The sequence below is a fragment of the Prenolepis imparis genome, unplaced genomic scaffold (genome assembly GCF_030444845.1).
Source record: "Prenolepis imparis isolate NDT839.2.m4 unplaced genomic scaffold, iyPreImpa1.0 SCAF_13, whole genome shotgun sequence".
NCBI lineage: Eukaryota > Metazoa > Arthropoda > Insecta > Hymenoptera > Formicidae > Prenolepis > Prenolepis imparis.
In genome coordinates this window covers 6,345,294-6,362,775 of record NW_028141171.1, presented here as the reverse complement: position 1 = coordinate 6,362,775, position 17,482 = coordinate 6,345,294, and the positions used below count along the sequence as shown (strand labels likewise).

Sequence of the window (17,482 nt, the reverse complement as noted above, 5' to 3'; positions counted from 1 at the left end):
TACTGTTTATTTTATATTATTACTCATTAATTAATGATAATATCACTCTCGAGCATTAATTAACAAGGTGACAAACTTTATAGATTGATTTATATACACGGAACGATTCTCCTCCCTAATTATTTCTATAAAAAAATAATTATTTTGAAAAATAAATTTATCATTACCTTATTCGCAGAATTATTTAAAGATCAATCGATCAATCGGTGATTATGTATCGTTAATTTATCAAGTGCAACGATGATAGCAAAATACGACGTGGCACGGACGAAGACGGCGCGAACACTGGCGGACTCGTTCCAGTCTGTAGCGCCATCTGGCAAGGCATTGTAATTTGTCGGCGCGAAGTACGGCGCAGTTCAGTTTTCACCGCGAAAGAAGCGGCGGCGATCGACGAGGAGGCGAAGCGAAGGAGGAAGATCCAGCGGCGGCGGTGACGGCGGCAATGGCATCCGTGACTGGACACTGCATATGATTTCACGCTAAGTGGTCCCTGTCTTATTCGTGGGTAGAAATCGTAAAGATCTCGCGTGGATATCCGCCGCTAAATTGGATTGCAGCTACCTGCGTCTATCCTTATCTCTCTCTCTCTCTCTTTCGCTCTCTCATTCCCTCTCTGTCTCTCTCTTTGCGTATTCTTCCCGCTCTTTGTCGCGGCCACACACCGCAACTGCGCCGTTTATTTCGACTTTACTCACGCGCTCTCGTTAACATTGCGACGATCGCGGACGAGGAGAAACTGTCGGCGAAGTCGCCGTAGACGCAAAGAGCTCGGCCGCCGGCACGTCGTAAAATGTAATCTCGATTGCAACGCGCGCGAAGTTTCACCGAGGTGACCGGGAAAATGGCGTCTTAAACGAAGCTATGTTCGCGCGCGTCTTGGAGGTGGTACTTTTAATTTTTAGAGAGGTACAGCTTACTTCAAATGCCGTGAGATTTTAAACATCTTATGCTCGAATACGTAAATATCATTAATTTATATTTATATCTCTTGTTCAAACAAATTTCCCTTAATATTTTCATTGTTTATCGCTATAAATTCAATTTTTCTTTTTTTTTTTATATACAGAATAAGATATTATCATCTTTGTACTAGACAAATAAAACTCGGAAGCGCTTAAAATTCAGCATTAAATATATATAGTGAGAATAAAATATATTCCATCTTCGAATTTTAAGCTAAAAAGAATTTCAAAGATATCGATTACGTCATATATTCTGCCAAGATCATGATTTACAAGTATGAGATCTCGAAACTGTGCGATACGCAATATGTTGATCTATTTCCTACTTACGTCATTTTTGTTCGAAACCTCTCTCGTATATCTCATATGCCAGATATACATATATACAAGATTCGCGGTTGATGTTTGACTCCGTTAAACATCAGCTGCGCGAAAAATAAATTTCACAGATATTAATCGTATATTGAGAGAGACAAGACTCCGAAGATATGAAACGCGGGGCGGTCGGTCGCATTCGTCGCTAAATGCGCGTTCGAAAATAATGAATGCGTGACAAACTGACAGAATGAGAGACAGGGAGCTCCGAAAGAGAGCTCGCGTCATTAACTCGCGTCGTAAGTTATTCCGGCCGCGAGCGATGCGATGGCCGGTCGCAGCATCCAAAGAATGAACTATGTGACTCTGATCGCTCGATCTTGTACGTTTAACGCTGACATTATCGTCGGATAATTCGCATCGAGGCTCGCTCCGGGCGGATCGAGACATCCCGAAACGCATTCCGAGTGTGCGTGAGTGTGTGTGTGCATCTCAGAAAGAGGCTCGTCCGGAGCCGAAGCGCCATGTGAAACGATGATTTACATTCGGAACACGTTTCCCATCGTCACGTCGATCGTGGGCCACGAGAGAGAAAGAGAGTATCGCGCGTTCGCGTCTTATCCGGACCGGAGACATCGCGGCCAATCGTCGGCGATTAACCGTATCGCCGATCAGCAAGAGGGTTAACGGGACGCATGTCGTTAATTTAATGTTAACGCGATATTCGACGCGGTTGAAATTTCGATATTTTGCACACACGCTTCTCATCGTTAATGTCGTCTCGTTTAAAATTCATGTCAGCGTTGAACGTCATCAGTTGGCTTTGGCAGCCTATTAGAAGCTGCACGTCAGAGCTCAATCCTTTTTAGAGCGGATATAATATAAAACATTAAAAAATAAATTTCTTATTTTAATCGAATTATATAATCAGAGATATATAATACATCTACGTATTTGTGACGAGTGGATCTATGTATATTTGTCATGATTTTGCGCTTTGTACGTAAGATATAATGATCAACCTGATGAATCTTTTCGTGCATCTCGATTGCGTTTCGATAATCTCATCGTCTTACTTTTTGTCAGAAATCAAAACCCTGCCTCGGTCTCGCACTCTGTAATTTTTCTCGTATTGCCTCGATCTCGTCCTATTCATCCTTTTCGTCTTTTTCCCCGGGGACTCTTCCTGTTTGCCTTCCACCCGTCGTCATCGTCATTCCCCTCTCGATACTTTCGGTAGCCATGTAAATGGCATGTCGAAGTTTTAATTTGCCGATTGCGCGCGCCCGATTTTGCGTTTCCGCTCGAGTGATCGATCCGCGACGATCCCGAGCTGATTCCCCCCCTCCCCCATTCGTTCCTCTCTCTCATCTGGCAAATACCCCGGGATCGGTACCCTCGAATCGTCTCCGTTCGCTCGAGAGATGCTCTGTAATTTACGGTTTTGGCTCATGCTCCCATCGAAGTGGAGTAATGACAGGTCGATCGGCTCCGGGCTACCATCTTTACCGATTTCCGCTGCCCGGCCCTTGTCTGCTTTACGTCGCTATACTTTCGATATTACGATTCCTCGCGAATGTGCCGCGGCAGCGACGATCGATCCTGGGTCAGGCGATCTTTGACGGGTTTCGAATTTTGCGAGACCACCGGTGAAGGACTTGTTGCCGTCGTCCTTGACGCTTTTGTCTGAATTCAATCGGCAGTCAGAGAATGATGTAGTAGTATCGCAGGAATTATCTTTATTTGTATAGCGAGAATATCTAAGTTTCTAGTATGCAAGTGTGATATTTAGCAGCTATTAATTTCCATCGGCAATTTGGGACTCTCATTAATTCTCGCGTTCAAAGTTACGAGCCAATTATTGCTCTTTCAATAATATCATTATCATATTAATTGTAAATAAAACGCAACATTAATTCCAAAGTAGATAAAAATCGAAAAAGATTCGACTCTCACGTCTATATATTTCAAAAAAGTAACTGTAATAAATTTATGCGAAATGTGCGAATTTCCAAGAGAATTTTAGCTACTTTAATTTTTACTTAATCAAAGAAATGTATCGGTTTTTATGACCCACCGTGAAAAACTTTCATTTTCTCTCGGATAATAAACGCGATTTTCAATCCCTCGCGTTAGATTTCGCTCGTGAAATTTCTACTAGAAATTCCATTTTCGAGAAAAAGTGTAGCTTTCGTACATTTCATCAAAGAAATTCAAATTTAAAGCCTACAATAAAAAATGACAAATATATTTAAAGTAATCATTGGAGAACCATTAATAACATTTATTACACTTGTCATCGCGTTGTGACAGAAAATCCCGGTCCCGAAAGATTATCAAGCTTCGCGATACTCTCCCCTTCTCTCCGATAATCTTCCCAGCCACCGATAATCAAAGATCGGCAACCAGAATCCTTTCGACTCGCCGACGCGCAACTCGCTCGTAAATCTCGCGCTGCCACTACGGCAAGGATGAGGCGCGGTTTCGCGTTTCTAAGTTGCCTCTTCCTCTATCGCGGCATCTTCGTCGTAAAGCTGCAGAATCGACGGCAGTTAGTCCCTGTAAAATCCCGGGTCTCTCTCTCAAAAGTCGCAACCGCTGCTTCCGTTGCTCCGCACGACGCGGTTGCGACGTGCGAAATTGGTCTCCGCCGCGCGAAACGTCATTCTCCCTCGCGTCCGCCGAGCTCTGTGATTTACCGTTTCCACGTTCGCGAAGACGACGGTTCCCGACTCTCGTAAGGCATTCCGAGCCGTAAAGCGAAATTTTCCCGGCGAAGATGGGAGATGCAAATTCGAAGCACGACTCGGAAGTTCCTGGTCGCTCTTTTAAAAACAACATTTCTAACGTCATCGATCGTGATTCGTACATTTTCTAGTGAAGGTTTATTTTAACACTTTGAAACTTACTAATATCGCGCGATATTCAGATTCAGAATATTCCACAAGGAAGTGGCAAAAAAGATATTAAAACAATACTGGACCGCGCGAATAATTTACATGTCGAGAGACAAATGTAAATGTGCGCTATAGATCATAGATTCGGAAACCCTACGACGCCGTGACGAGAGATATTCCGATATAGCGAATCCACCGCCAGGAGACACTATTGCAATATAAATCATGATTCGGAAAGTCTTTGCGCGAGTCATAAAAGCATAACGCTCGATCGCGAATAGCTTACATACCGAGATGCAAATCCGGAGCGGAGCCGAGGTCTCGATTTCTCATAGATCGCTCTCCCAACGTGACAGTTGCGCGCTATAGATCATGATTCAGGAAGTCTTTGCGACGATATTCTGGTAACGAGCCGTAAAGTAGCGCTCGACCGCAACAAGTTCGCCAGATGTGAAAGAGAATGCAAATCCGTGGCGATGAGGCCACAAAAATCTTCTTAATTTCCGGCGGATCATTTCTTCCGAGCGATCCACTTTCGCGTCGTAAGACGGGTGATTAGGAATTATCGACTCGGTGAAAATGCTTCCATAATGAATTCATAAAGCAGTGTTTTGACCGCGAGAGTGCTGTCAATAGCTCGAGAAAATGCAAATTCTAAGCGGATGCTTATACTTTTCTTCGACTTTCCTGCAAAACCACCATCACACAGATGATTGGAATTTAGCGACTCGAGAATCGTGACGTCTCTAATAAGCGACTGACAGAGTTTGCAGCTGATTCATATCTCGACGGCACTTGATACGTAAACGTGTATTCAGTAAATATTGTCGATAGCTATTATGATATCTATAGAAAAATTCGCTTTTCTATTTTTTTCTCTTACGCAAGAAATGTTAAAAATTAACGCACACAATAGTATTACTTTTTATTAATATATTATCTATTAATTATTATATAATTGTCTGATTAGTTATCGAAATTATTTAAAGCGAAATACATACTTAATTTTTCGAGGAGAAAATTTCGTTCACAGGCTATATTATTTCGATAATAATTACGAAAGTAACTAGAAAATACTCTCTGCTATTAGAACCGTGGCGTTAATCTAATCCTGTCATAACCGAGAGAGTTAGAACTGTGTCATTCACGGCGCTTCGACTTGTTAGAGACGTAACGGATTACTATCGAAGCGTGTATTTTCGACGTCCGTTCCGGATAATCGCGTGTCTTCTCGTCCGACTTGCTTATGGCGACGAAATACCTAACTAAGCGCGGCGGTACACAAACGCGGACGGTCTCTCTTTCTCTCCCCGCGCGAGTAATATACAGGAGAGAAGTACGCGAGCTAATAGAGTTTCTCGAAGTGTATCGTCACGCGAGCTCTAACAAGCTTGAATTTCGGTTTAAATTTGTTCGACGAAACGAAAGTAAACAAAACGATAGCATATACATGGTAGCGTACATGGGTCCGCACGTGTCAACCCCGGCGGCGGCCCTCAATGACAATCCTCGTATATATATGCCTTTGACAGGAACTTCCAAGGTTTTTTCTTCGCGCATCGCGTGCGAAGAGATGTACGAGATGTCGCGTTTTTCGCCTCGCTCGAAATTTATTCCGATTATAAATTCCGACGACGCACGCGCAGCCTCTTCGCGTATATTCCACGCCTTTGCAAGAACGAAATGCCGCTGCAACGGATAAGTGCATCGCGGCGGTGCGTACGTACATATATCTCTACGTATCCGTCTCGTCCGAGAAACCGGTTTCCCGTACGTTTTAATTTCACGCCGACATCGGTGCAATTCAGTTTACACGGATACTCCCCGTTTCCTAACGCGTCTCTCTTTCTCTCTCTATCTCGCGAGATTAATGCACGATCGCGTGCGTTTTCGGAGCTTCGCGGTGGACAAAGTATCCTGGGACAATTTTCTGCGACGCGAGTTTCATATCGATTCTTCGCGATTATCTGCCAGCTAAGATTAAAGTGTAAATAATCATCGAGGTAATGTGTATTTGTGCGACAAATCTCTCTGTTGTTTCGAAACATCGTCTTCATTTCGATTATTATTCGCATATGTTGCGCGATCTGTCATTAGGCAAAATGGATTTTTTTTAAATATAAATATTATTATTTTATTATTTTCCCCCGTGTCATCGAGATTGGTGCATTCATAATTGCGAAACGAGAGAAAATTATGCAAGAAGTTATTTGTTGTAAAGTCTTCACTTTGATCGCTCACAAGAAGAGAAGTTTATACATATACATATATGTACATATGTATACAATGTTCCTAGATTCTTGTAAATTCAGCCTTTTTTCAAAGAGCCTATACTATTTATAAAAATCAAGCTAGATTCAATACTTCATGTGTTAATTAACTAAATCTTTTTATAAAAAAGCTAGTTTTACAAAAAACTTACGACATATATATAAATATAAGAATTTGATTTATTTTGATAGAATGTCAAGGTCTCTCTCGGTATTTAGTATCTCGAAATAGCGTACTACGAGGAATTACGGCTTCATTATTCGAAATATCGTTTCAGATCAGGTGCGATAATAATCGTGGTAATAGAGTACGATTTGAGGAAGTATTGACTTCGTCCAAGAATGTCATTTCTATTTTAATCACTCACAGATTACACGTTCGGAGTTATATCGCGCTATACATAACGAGAAATAAGCTTTTTTATGATATAAAAATTATCGATAATTGTATATTTTGATATACACGTCTCACCGGTCGCGATCATTATCACGATATAATATCGTATGCTTCCATTTATAATTTTATTCAAACTATTAATTTTTTTCTTTTTTATTGATTTTCACAAATTGCATTTTAAACGTTCGTATAACCACGCGCGCCACACGTGAGTTATTATTAATGTCACTATAATTAAGAATCATTATTTAGCGCGATTTATGTTTCTTATTTTATTTAAAGAATTTTTCAAGCAATCCGATCTTTTTGATTCGACGAAATTTATTAGCAAACTTTTTATGACAAATGTCTGAATTATTTAAACGAACAAGCATTTTTAATACCGATAAGCCTCGTTTGATCGATTAATAAACGTTATTCACTACTTTTTCACCGATTGACACACACTATTAAAGAAGAACAGTCCATCAATATGTTTCGATTCGATTCCGGTTGATCCAAGGAAGCATAATGATCCACAGTGAACCTCGTAGAAAATCGTAATAAAAATAGAACTGCATATTCGATTGCAACCAAGAAAGTTACTCGAGAAAAAAATTGTCAATTAAGAAATCGTCATTCGATCTGTCAAAAATGATCCAATTTCAGACGTGACATTTGCGGAGAAGCGTTACTCAACATAATCACATATAATTAATAAAATTTTAAAGTTTATATCAGAATGTCAAAATATGTTGTTTTCAAATTGTGACAATATTTCTTTATCAGAGCATCACTTCGAGACACTTTGTGAAATATTTTCGATCGGCTTGAATTTCTTTTTTCGCAAAAGTTTAATATTGAGAAACTATATCACTATCGATGGAATGCGTAACAAGGTCGAATCGTACATATTGTTCCAAACTGTCTCTTTGATCGATCTTCCTCGCGAGAAGAGATCTTTTTCTTTCTCCTCGGCAACGTCCTTCGTACTTTCCGTCCTTTTCGACGTAGTGGATGTGTCCGACGGAGGACCCATTGAGATTTAAATGTTACTGCGCAGGTACCTCACTCGTCACAGATATCTCGATCATCTGACGTCGTTTGCACCACTTACACTATCATGCGATACACTTTTGCGATACACTGTTCGTCGTTTCAATTCTGTTCTCGCGTCCTCGACATTTTTGTGTTGTCACAATATATCACGCGACTGTATATTTTATGATCGTAAAATTATTTTAAAGTATTTTAGAAAAGCCTTTTATTTTATTAAACTCTGTTGATATTAATATCAGTTGACACTTATATTTTACTTTATCAAGATTTATCATCACGTACGAGATATACAGAGAATTTTTCGTATTTAAATACAATCGAAGATACGATCATTGTGTAATATATGTCATTCCGCGGTGACAATTTGAAAGGTCTCGATTCGCGTTAGACTTTGAGAAGATATTTTTCGATACGGACTTCGTCAGAGAATTACCGCAAACTTGTCGCGCGTGCCAAAGCATTCGGAGCACCTATTCACAGAAGATGTCACCAAAATAATGATCGTCTCTAGCGGTTGCTGTCACATCTGGAGGTAATCCAAGTGTCAAAATCGTTGTTCGCCTCGTTACGGAGCGCAGCTGATCGTCGCGCGCGAAACATCAACCGCGTGTCTCTCCGGTCCAAGCGTCCAAAGATACGATATGTCAAATAGTCCCAGTATCGTCATCACGTGGTACGCGATCGCGACGTCAAACTCCCCTCGACCGAAGGGGTGTCTTTCGCGATATCTCTCGTCGCGCACAAACGTCGATGCCGCGTGTTATATATGTGTGCGTGTGTGTTTGTGTGCGTCGAATAAAATTCGACATGTGTGTCAACTCACCTGCAGTATGTATCCTCGCGTATAATCCTCGTGGGTCCAACCGAAGGCAGCTAGGATACGTGTCACTTGCGCGGGGGGCAACTGGTTGAACAACTGATCGAGCAAGATCTTAAGGCGTATCGGCAGTGCGCGCGAGCCGTAGAGTACGAGGGATGCGACGTCAAACGCGGCCGTCGGCTCGACAGTCTCTGAAGCCGGTGGCCTCTCCTCCTTCTCCGCGACTTCGCCACCACCACCGGCACAACCACCTCCACTACCACTGCCGCTGTTACGGTCCCCACCAGGAGTACCACCGCCGCCACCACCACTATTACCACCACTGTCACTGCCACCACCACTACCACCGCCACCTCCACCACCGCCGGTGCTACCATCCGCGAGTATCGTCGTCGTCGGCGACGGCGTCGTTGTCGTCGTCGTCGCCACCACCGCCGTCTCGGTCGTCGTCGTTGTTGTCGTCGTCGTCGTAGCCGCCGATGCCGGGTGCTTTACCCTCCCTACGACGCTTTTATCCTCCCTACCAGTGGAACGAGGGCCGGAGACGACATCCCCACCATTGGTACCTCCACCGCCGAGTCGTTGTTGTTGCTGTTGAGCCTGCTGCTGCTGCTGCTGTTGGTGGTGGATGCTTGACAGTCGCGCCAGCGCTGAAATACAGGTAAGTGGAAAAGAGAGAGGTCAGAAAGGATTTTCTTTGCTGATAGCGTGCACACGCGCGTGCGAGCGCGTGTGTCGGTGGTGAACGTGGACAAACGTCCTCTGTCCCCCTTCTATCCCTTGTGTCCCCACCCTACCACGTTCCCCCTCGCGTGTCCCACCAGGGTGTCCTAAGCTCAGGGTACTCCCACCCCCGCACACGCATAAACACACACATACACATCTTTCTCCGTCGCGTCTCTCCCTTTCCGGTCGACTATATCGTCCGATTTCTCTCTTTCTCTGTCACCCAGTCGTCCCCTCGAGCGGAGGGACTCGCATGTCCCTCTTTCCCCGCCGCTCTGTCCTTTTCTCTCTCTCTCTCTCTCTCTCTCTCTCTCTCTCTCTCTCTCTCCCTCTGATTCTGTCTCCGGCATCGTCGACGCAACCTAGGGTCGCCGTGGCACCGAAGGTACTTAGTTACCCCTACCCGTCCTCGCGACCGGACCTATCGTCCCCACTCTCGATCGACCCTACTCTAGTACTCTGTTGGCGTCATTCCTACTACTACTACGCTACTACTACTACTAGTACTATCGTAATACTACTACCATTGCCGGCGCCGTCGCCGTCAGTCCGGTACCACCACTAGAGCTGTGCCACCACTATGTATGCCGAGTATGCGAGGACGACTACACGACGAGAGTCGCGCGGCTTCTCCCCTCCATCCGGATTTTCTCATGAGACTCCGGCATCCATCAACCTGCTGCTGCCGCCGCCGTCGTAACGTCTCGACTCGTACGAGGACCATCCGCACGCTACCGTCGCGGAGCGGCAAGGAGGGAACGATATTATCCGAAGGTATCCTTTTGCACTACGCGATTTCGATCACTCGATATTTCGCTACGGGATATATATTTTTTTATATAGATAGCTCTCCCTTTTTAATTTAGGGGTTTCCCTCAAATTTAATAAAAAAAAAGAGGATCAGCTGTGTCGATGTTTTTTTCTTGCCATCAGATGAGAGTAGTGAAGGTAGAAGAAAGAATTTTCTTGCAATCTTAAATCTACTTTAAACGATTTATATTTTATAGCAAGATTCTATTTATAACTTTATATGCCTTGTAATATATACGAAAAATATTTAATTATACGTACAAAATATTTAATTGGAGCTAATCTTGAATTTTTTCGCGAAATATTGAGCGGGATTTAATTTCTGATACGAGTATTGTTGAATGAATAAGATATAATAGAATTTCGTCACATAATATTTACGATTTATATCTTCGCATAGAATTGAATTTATTTGATTTGTATGATACTGATATCAAAACAAGATACACGATACGCTTCTAAATACTATTGTATATATACACATGTATTTATATCAGAATACTATATCTGTCCAGAATTAATGTAGCATTTTGTGCAGTTGTACAGATAATCCAATTCGAATTGCACTTTGATATCCGAGGAGAAAGTTAGTATTGCAAAGGAATCAGACAGTGTCATACGTAATTTGATGTAAGATGTATTGTGCGAGCTAAATTTATAATTCAGCTCGGCTGTAATTATAAATTAATGTAATACTTATTATTGCTTGCAATTAAAAAAAAAAAAAATACGCGTATTAAATACAGAGCACACATAATGCAATTATTATTCTTATATAGACAGTTCGGGAGTTTCATTCTTTTTTCTTTAAGAACAGTAGAATATATTATCAATTCTCCATCAATTTCAACAAAATCATTATAACGCGACCGCTTATCGGCGATCCGATTCTATTGGATCACGATTCCTTGTTGCGGCACTATCGAGAGAACTCGCGCGTGAGAGCAACCGAGATATAGGATGCATTTTATATTAACTATCCCCCTCGCATCCACCCTCTCGCGCCTTTAAATTAATAATCGTAGCCCTAGCCTATGTTACGAACGCGGCGCGAGATCGGGCGTGCGATAAATCGCGTATATAATAAGCCTCGGATAAACGTATGACAAATCGACGTCGTATCGTATCGTCGTGAAATCGATAAGGTCGGAGATTTATTGTTACCTTGAGTGCGCAACGTTCCCTAATGAAGCAAAAGCGGATCATCGCCTCGCTTCGCGTATCGCGTTATAATAATCGCGGTCGGAAATGGCGCTTAAAGAAATACAAAAAAAAAATCACCGACGCTCTTTCTTGGACGTCGACGAAAATCGCACGCACCACACGTCATGTGGATTGGAAACACCCATATCCACCGGAGACCAGCGACCGCTTTCCCTCCAGACCCGTCACGCTTTTCGCACCTGACGATTACTATCTCGGGACACGAAAGTTTATGGACCTCCTTACAGTCCCGCGGACTTAACGCAGATCGTATCGTGAATCGCGTACGGTGTTTCGCACACGACGAAAACGTTAATCGTGCGCTAATGCACCTTTCCTATCTATCTCCCCCCATCGACTCGAGGCACTTGCCGAGGACGGATGATCGAAAGTGTCCGTCAAACGAAACGAAACTCGCCGCGAGTAAACGCACGATAAGAGATTAAAGTAGCGCAATCTCGGTTTGTAAAGAAGGATATTGCGATTGTCTGTTTGAAATCAGAATCCTAATGTGGGCGGATTGTATACGACGTAGCAAATGCCTGTTGCCAAGATTTAAGTTGTAAAGAATCGCTCTTTTCTTTGTAATATAGTCAACTATTTTCATGATTTATTAATTTTTAACTTACACTAACAATAAGTGTCTGAATAAAAATTCTGGGACTAAAAAGATTGTCTTAAAATAGACAGGCACGTTCTACATTAATTAGTCATTATTACAAGTTTTGTTACGATTCTTTTCTTTTTTGAGACAAAAAAGAATTCGGGAACCGACAGATAATTTCGAATTGTCGTGTTAATGAGAAAATCGGTGGTCGGGATTCATTATGATTTTTTTTTAAGCGTCAATCGGCTTTTACCCGCGTTATAGGTGCCATATCGGGAGAAGGGGGCCCCTCTGGCGGTCCCCGCGAGTGGTCTCGGCCATCTCGGCGGGGCCCAGCGTGGGATCAATAAAAATCACGGAGTCATCGCGATTGGGCGCCACTTGTCATTAATGACTATCCGATTTTTCGATTTAATTAAATGGCAATGACGATCTTGCCACCTAAATGTCGGTCCTGCCTCGCCATCACACATTTCGAATTAAAGATTACGATTAGATCAAGATTATATACAGAAATAATCTCGTCGCTTCAGATGCATAAAATCGGCTAAGCTCGTTCTGCTTTAAATAAAATCATTAATTAAAAAAAAATCCGCGTTTCAGCGGTGTAATCGATAATCCCTATTTTGCGCGTACAAAGATATCGCAGGAATATACCACTGCTGATTCCAAACGCGCATAATCGCGCGCGGAGAAAATACGCGACCGAGAATGTTGAATATAAAAACAAATCGCGTCAGTCGGTGGCGTACGAAATCGCATTTCCCGCGGCAGTGATAAACAAAATAGAATTATCTACGGACCGTCGCTATTTACCCGATCCTTGTTTTACTTCCCCTGACAGGCGTGCGTTGTTTTTTTGCGTAATACCCCCGCGCACACGCGGTCGAAGCCAGAATCACAGGTATGTATATGTGCGTGTGTTTGTACGTGGATGCGCGCGTGTGTCAACGAATTTTTCCGCGAGCATGTCCACGTATCAAGGGGACGGTAATCCGATATATCCCAAACGACATCCCCGCGTGCGCTTGATTTGTGCGATATAAATGAAAATTAAACGAATCGCCCCCGCGTTCGCTTTTGTTCGCGGTTAAATTAACGAGTCCGAAATATTTGCATCTTCACGATCATCGTATGTCATGTCGAACTACGTTACGCGTTTTATTTCATTAAAAGATGAAAACAAATTTTTTTAAAAGCATGTTTTTTTAAATAAATTTAAATATTTAAAAAGAAATTATACATTGTAACATAATTATAGTGATATTATATGTAATTAAACATCTATTCATTTCCCCATTTTGTTTCGATTCTATTAAAGTTCTGAAATATGATTTTGTGTAGGTATATCTTTCATGAGAATGCGTCCTTCCGATTCTAATTCAAATAACAGAGCGGAAAAATGTGCGAATCAAGAAAAATGGGGCGCTTTATAATCCTATTTCCGGAAGCGCGATGAGAGAAATCGAGGAATTATCCGTTGTTATTTACTCCGTTTCTTTTTTTTCTGGGCGTGCATTATACTTAAATTTTTTCATAGCACTCTCAGAAAATTTCAAACAATTATCAACTCTCTAACAATTTATCAGACGCTAAGTTCGTTCAGTTAAGAAGATGAATATCAATCAAATCAATTACGATTAACGACAGACGATTGTTCTTTCCGCACGATGGATACCAATATCGTGATCATTGAGATACGCTCGCTCTTGAGTAAAATCTCTTCTCAGACAAACATGATTACACCGTCGATATGAATGTGCCTGCGGTATTTTCCCGACTATCCGATGCCCCCGGCAGATACCCTTCGACATTTTCGCGAACGGAAAGCCCACATTGCCGCAAGTCTATCGACAGTTTTTTTTTTTTTTTTTTAACGACTGTACATCCCGCGGTGTTTACGGGGGCGGCTTTCGACCCTTTTCGAAAACTCGAAAGCCTGACGGCCCGGTCGATCCCGGGTGCGCTCGGCCACGGAATGGAGATTCGAGAGTTTATACATCTATGTGTGTGTGTGTACATATAATATATACATATGTATATAACCGCACGAGGACGTCCGTGGTGGGATGTAATATCAATACGCCGCGGAAGCTGGATAGTCGCGTCTGATTTTCCGAGCGCATCGGCACGTGGATAATGTTTTAATGGAGTTTGCGGAGTGCGAGGAGAGCAGAAGAGACGGAGAGACAGAGAGAGAGAGAGAGACAGAGAGAGACAGAGAGAAAGGGAGGGAGATACTTGGCCAGGGTTGAGGCCAAGGGTGAAGTCGGCACACGGTTTACATACCATTTACTCGCGCCCCGTAACCTCGCCGAACGCTTGTTTACAGTGCTGTACAAACGGCATATCGCCGATATTCGCGATGCCGATCCTATCGTGAGCTCTCCTATCGTCGCGAATATCAAATAATTTTCCAGGCCATTCCAAAAAATGCAATTATTCGAAAGAATAATTTTTCCATTTATGCTATCATTTTATGCATTTACTTGTCTAGCTTGAATCATTCGTGAGATACTTTTAAATTTTATCAATACTTTGCTTAAAGAGAGAGAGAAAGAGATAGAGATAAATCATAATTATTTTTATTTAATTATCGAAAATGACACTTTTGACTTTCTCGACAAATTCAGTGTGACTGCATCATTGACATTTGTTACACAGCAAATAAAAAGCTAATATCGTTTCTTTGACGAATATACGTTCACAGAGAAAATTATTTCATCATATACGTATATAAAAAATATATTTACCGCGTAATGATACAGGGGAGGTGCAATACATTATCGCAAAGTTAATCAGCAAACACCAAAAGCGTAATAGTAATTTTTAATCACGGTTTTTCCTGTGGAAATTAATTAGAAGTGGTTTCGTATAGTCGTAATTAGTTGGACAAAGTTTTGCGCGAAATTTATATCAACGACGATTCGTACGATATGGATATTACAAGATGATACATTTTTTTATACACAATTTTAGACAGGAAATTGTAATCACGTTAAAACTTTACGCAATTTTCTAACGCTTACACAGATGTGCCACCATACGTGTGTATTTTTTCGAACTACAATGAATATACAAAAAAGGAAATATAATCATCCGAAATTATCTTTCGGAAGTCCAGAATTTAAGGGATACAACACGCGACTAAGAGGCGAAGTCGCATTCAGTTTGCGTCAACGCTATATTATGACTTATGTGTGTTTGTGTGTGTGTGTGGCCGCGTTTATAATGACACTTTCAATCCGACGTCGGTTGGCGGCGGGCGGATACGATTATACCGTCCGCGCAAAGTAAGCAAGAAGTCACTTATTACGTTGTTAGACAAATTACACGGATGGGAGTTTGCGTAATCTCTCCGCACCGCGGACTTCCTTCGGCGACGCGAAATCTCTCCTTTGTCTTATCTACCTTCCTTCTATACCTTTCCGAGTATCTGCGAATTCCTGTCACGCAAAGGAGAAGACTAAAAGAAAAAAAGGATGCAATAATCCTTTTTCCTTTTTTTTTAACTGTGAAATTAAAAGGGGGGAAAAATATATCAATGCCGCCTTTTTTTGGCGATCCGTCGTGTTCGCCAAGTCTAGAATTCGTGATTCTACAACTGACCTACCTATCCGAAGACGTAATCGAGTATCGAGTCTCGCTTACGCATCGATGGTCTCAAATTGCCTTTTCGTCCTCGCGTGAGACTATGTCTTCTGCCGCGCCATTTCGCAATGTCTCGCTGGAACGAGACGTCGGTTATTACGTAAGAGTTGGCTCATAGTCAGCCCTGAGACGATCCTCACGGAGATCGATCGTGCTACGCGATCGCCGGATTTTACGAAAAGTTAACCAATATACCAGAACGTCGAAGGAACCCCCACGAAGGACTAATAGCCGGCCACCGTGTGTCCTGCGCAATCGTTCGCACGAATGTAGGTATTTAAAAGACACCGATGCACGACAAGAGAGACCGTTGTCCGGAGACAGATAACAATCTACAAGGTGTCCGGTAAAAAGGACCTTATCTTCCACGATATATTTCGGTCGTGTAAACCCATGTTGCGTGATTCCTACCAATCCAGCCAATAATTGCTCTTACACTTCCTTCCTTTAATTTGTGAGTTTACTTTATTCAGATTGCACAACATAAAATGCACATCCCGTTATGCAAATGTACTGTCTGTGCTAAATATCGAATGCAAAATTCGTATAAACGACGTGTTGAAAGTATATTAAATGATTGACAAGAATAATAATTATATTATATAATATATCATAATTATATATTATATTATAATATATATAATATTATAATATATATAAAATATACATATATTATAATATATATTATTATAATTATATTATATTATTTAATCACTGTTTCCAACTCGAGCTGTTAACGACTGATGCGATATTGTATTTCGAAAGAATTAACGCTTTAGTGTTTTCACACATTTTTAAATACTGCGAGCACCTGCTGCTTCTTAACATTGTTCGAGGTGTGTTGCGACGAGGCGGTCGTTGGGAAACGAAGAAAAGGAGCCGCTAATTATCAAAACTATCATTTGTTACCGAACGTAGGGCGTTCACATTCTCGGCATGGGGGCACTCGATGGGCTTTTCGACGGTCCCGAACGCGTTGTTAGCTTCCTTTTTCGCGCGTCTTCATAATCGCCTTTTTACAAACTCTATTTTTTTCAATGTGCACAAGTTGAGTGCCTATTATCGTATCGCTAATGGATGCGCATATTATTAAAAATACATTTAAAAAGATTGAATTTGTTTTTAGCCTCTTCATTAAACTGTATTAGTATAAAATCTATAAAGCGATTTTTTTCACACAGTTAAAATAAGGATTTTATCACTCTAAAGTGTCATTGATCGATCTCGCCGATGCGCAAGTGTTTGTCTCAGAACTTTCACTCGTGAAATATTTACTCAACAATTTCGAGAAGGATTTCATTAGCGTCTCTTCAGCTTTCTGTGGAACACAATGCCGCAGGAGTCGCAGGCGCCAAAGACCGGTCATGATTTGCATGGTTCACCCCGGTGTCGTGTTCCTCTTTTCATCACGCATCATAGATGAGTTTGCGACAGGTTTTCATGCCTTTAGTTAAGCTAGCGATACTTCACGCAATCTTCCCTTCGTTGTTTCCTTCGGTATTCCCTTCCGCGGGATATATTTTCCCTCGGGCGTTGAATAGCGCGGACAATACGGCCTCGTCGACTCTTGCTGAAAACGCGTCACGCCCTGCGAACGAAAGCCGTGCCGTGCAAGCGTTTCACGGACCTGATTGTCCGATCCCGAGAGATCGCCTATCGACTTGTCTGACCGCGGTGCCAGTTTGATATATGGAGTATGTACGTACAGTGTGCAACAACTTAGACAAAAGGAGGAGATTTGATTGTTATTTGAAGACAAAGTTATATTCTTCAAACAAAACAG

The 17,482-nt window shown here is 42.0% G+C and overlaps 2 protein-coding genes across 6 annotated transcripts in view; one reads left to right on the top strand and one right to left on the bottom strand.

Annotated features, from left to right (window-relative positions):
• The window catches only part of LOC145944898 (uncharacterized), a 242,506-nt gene that overhangs the window by 11,222 nt on the left and 213,802 nt on the right, over nucleotides 1-17,482 (bottom strand). For all 4 annotated transcript variants that reach the window (XM_083053569.1, XM_083053570.1, XM_083053572.1 and 1 more), the window contains one exon: nucleotides 8,706-9,352. In XM_083053569.1, coding sequence (XP_082909695.1) covers nucleotides 8,706-9,352 — 647 coding nt within the window. The remainder of the gene's footprint in view (nucleotides 1-8,705; nucleotides 9,353-17,482) is intronic.
• Nucleotides 9,240-17,482, top strand: part of LOC145944901 (uncharacterized) — a 264,706-nt gene continuing 256,463 nt past the window's right edge. Inside the window, exons 1-2 of one of the 2 annotated variants that reach the window (XM_083053579.1) lie at nucleotides 9,340-9,363; nucleotides 9,977-10,202. The gene's annotated coding sequence lies outside the window, so the exon portion shown is untranslated. Of the gene's footprint in view, nucleotides 9,364-9,976; nucleotides 10,203-17,482 lie in introns of both variants that reach the window. The other variant, XM_083053578.1, reaches the window with a different exon arrangement.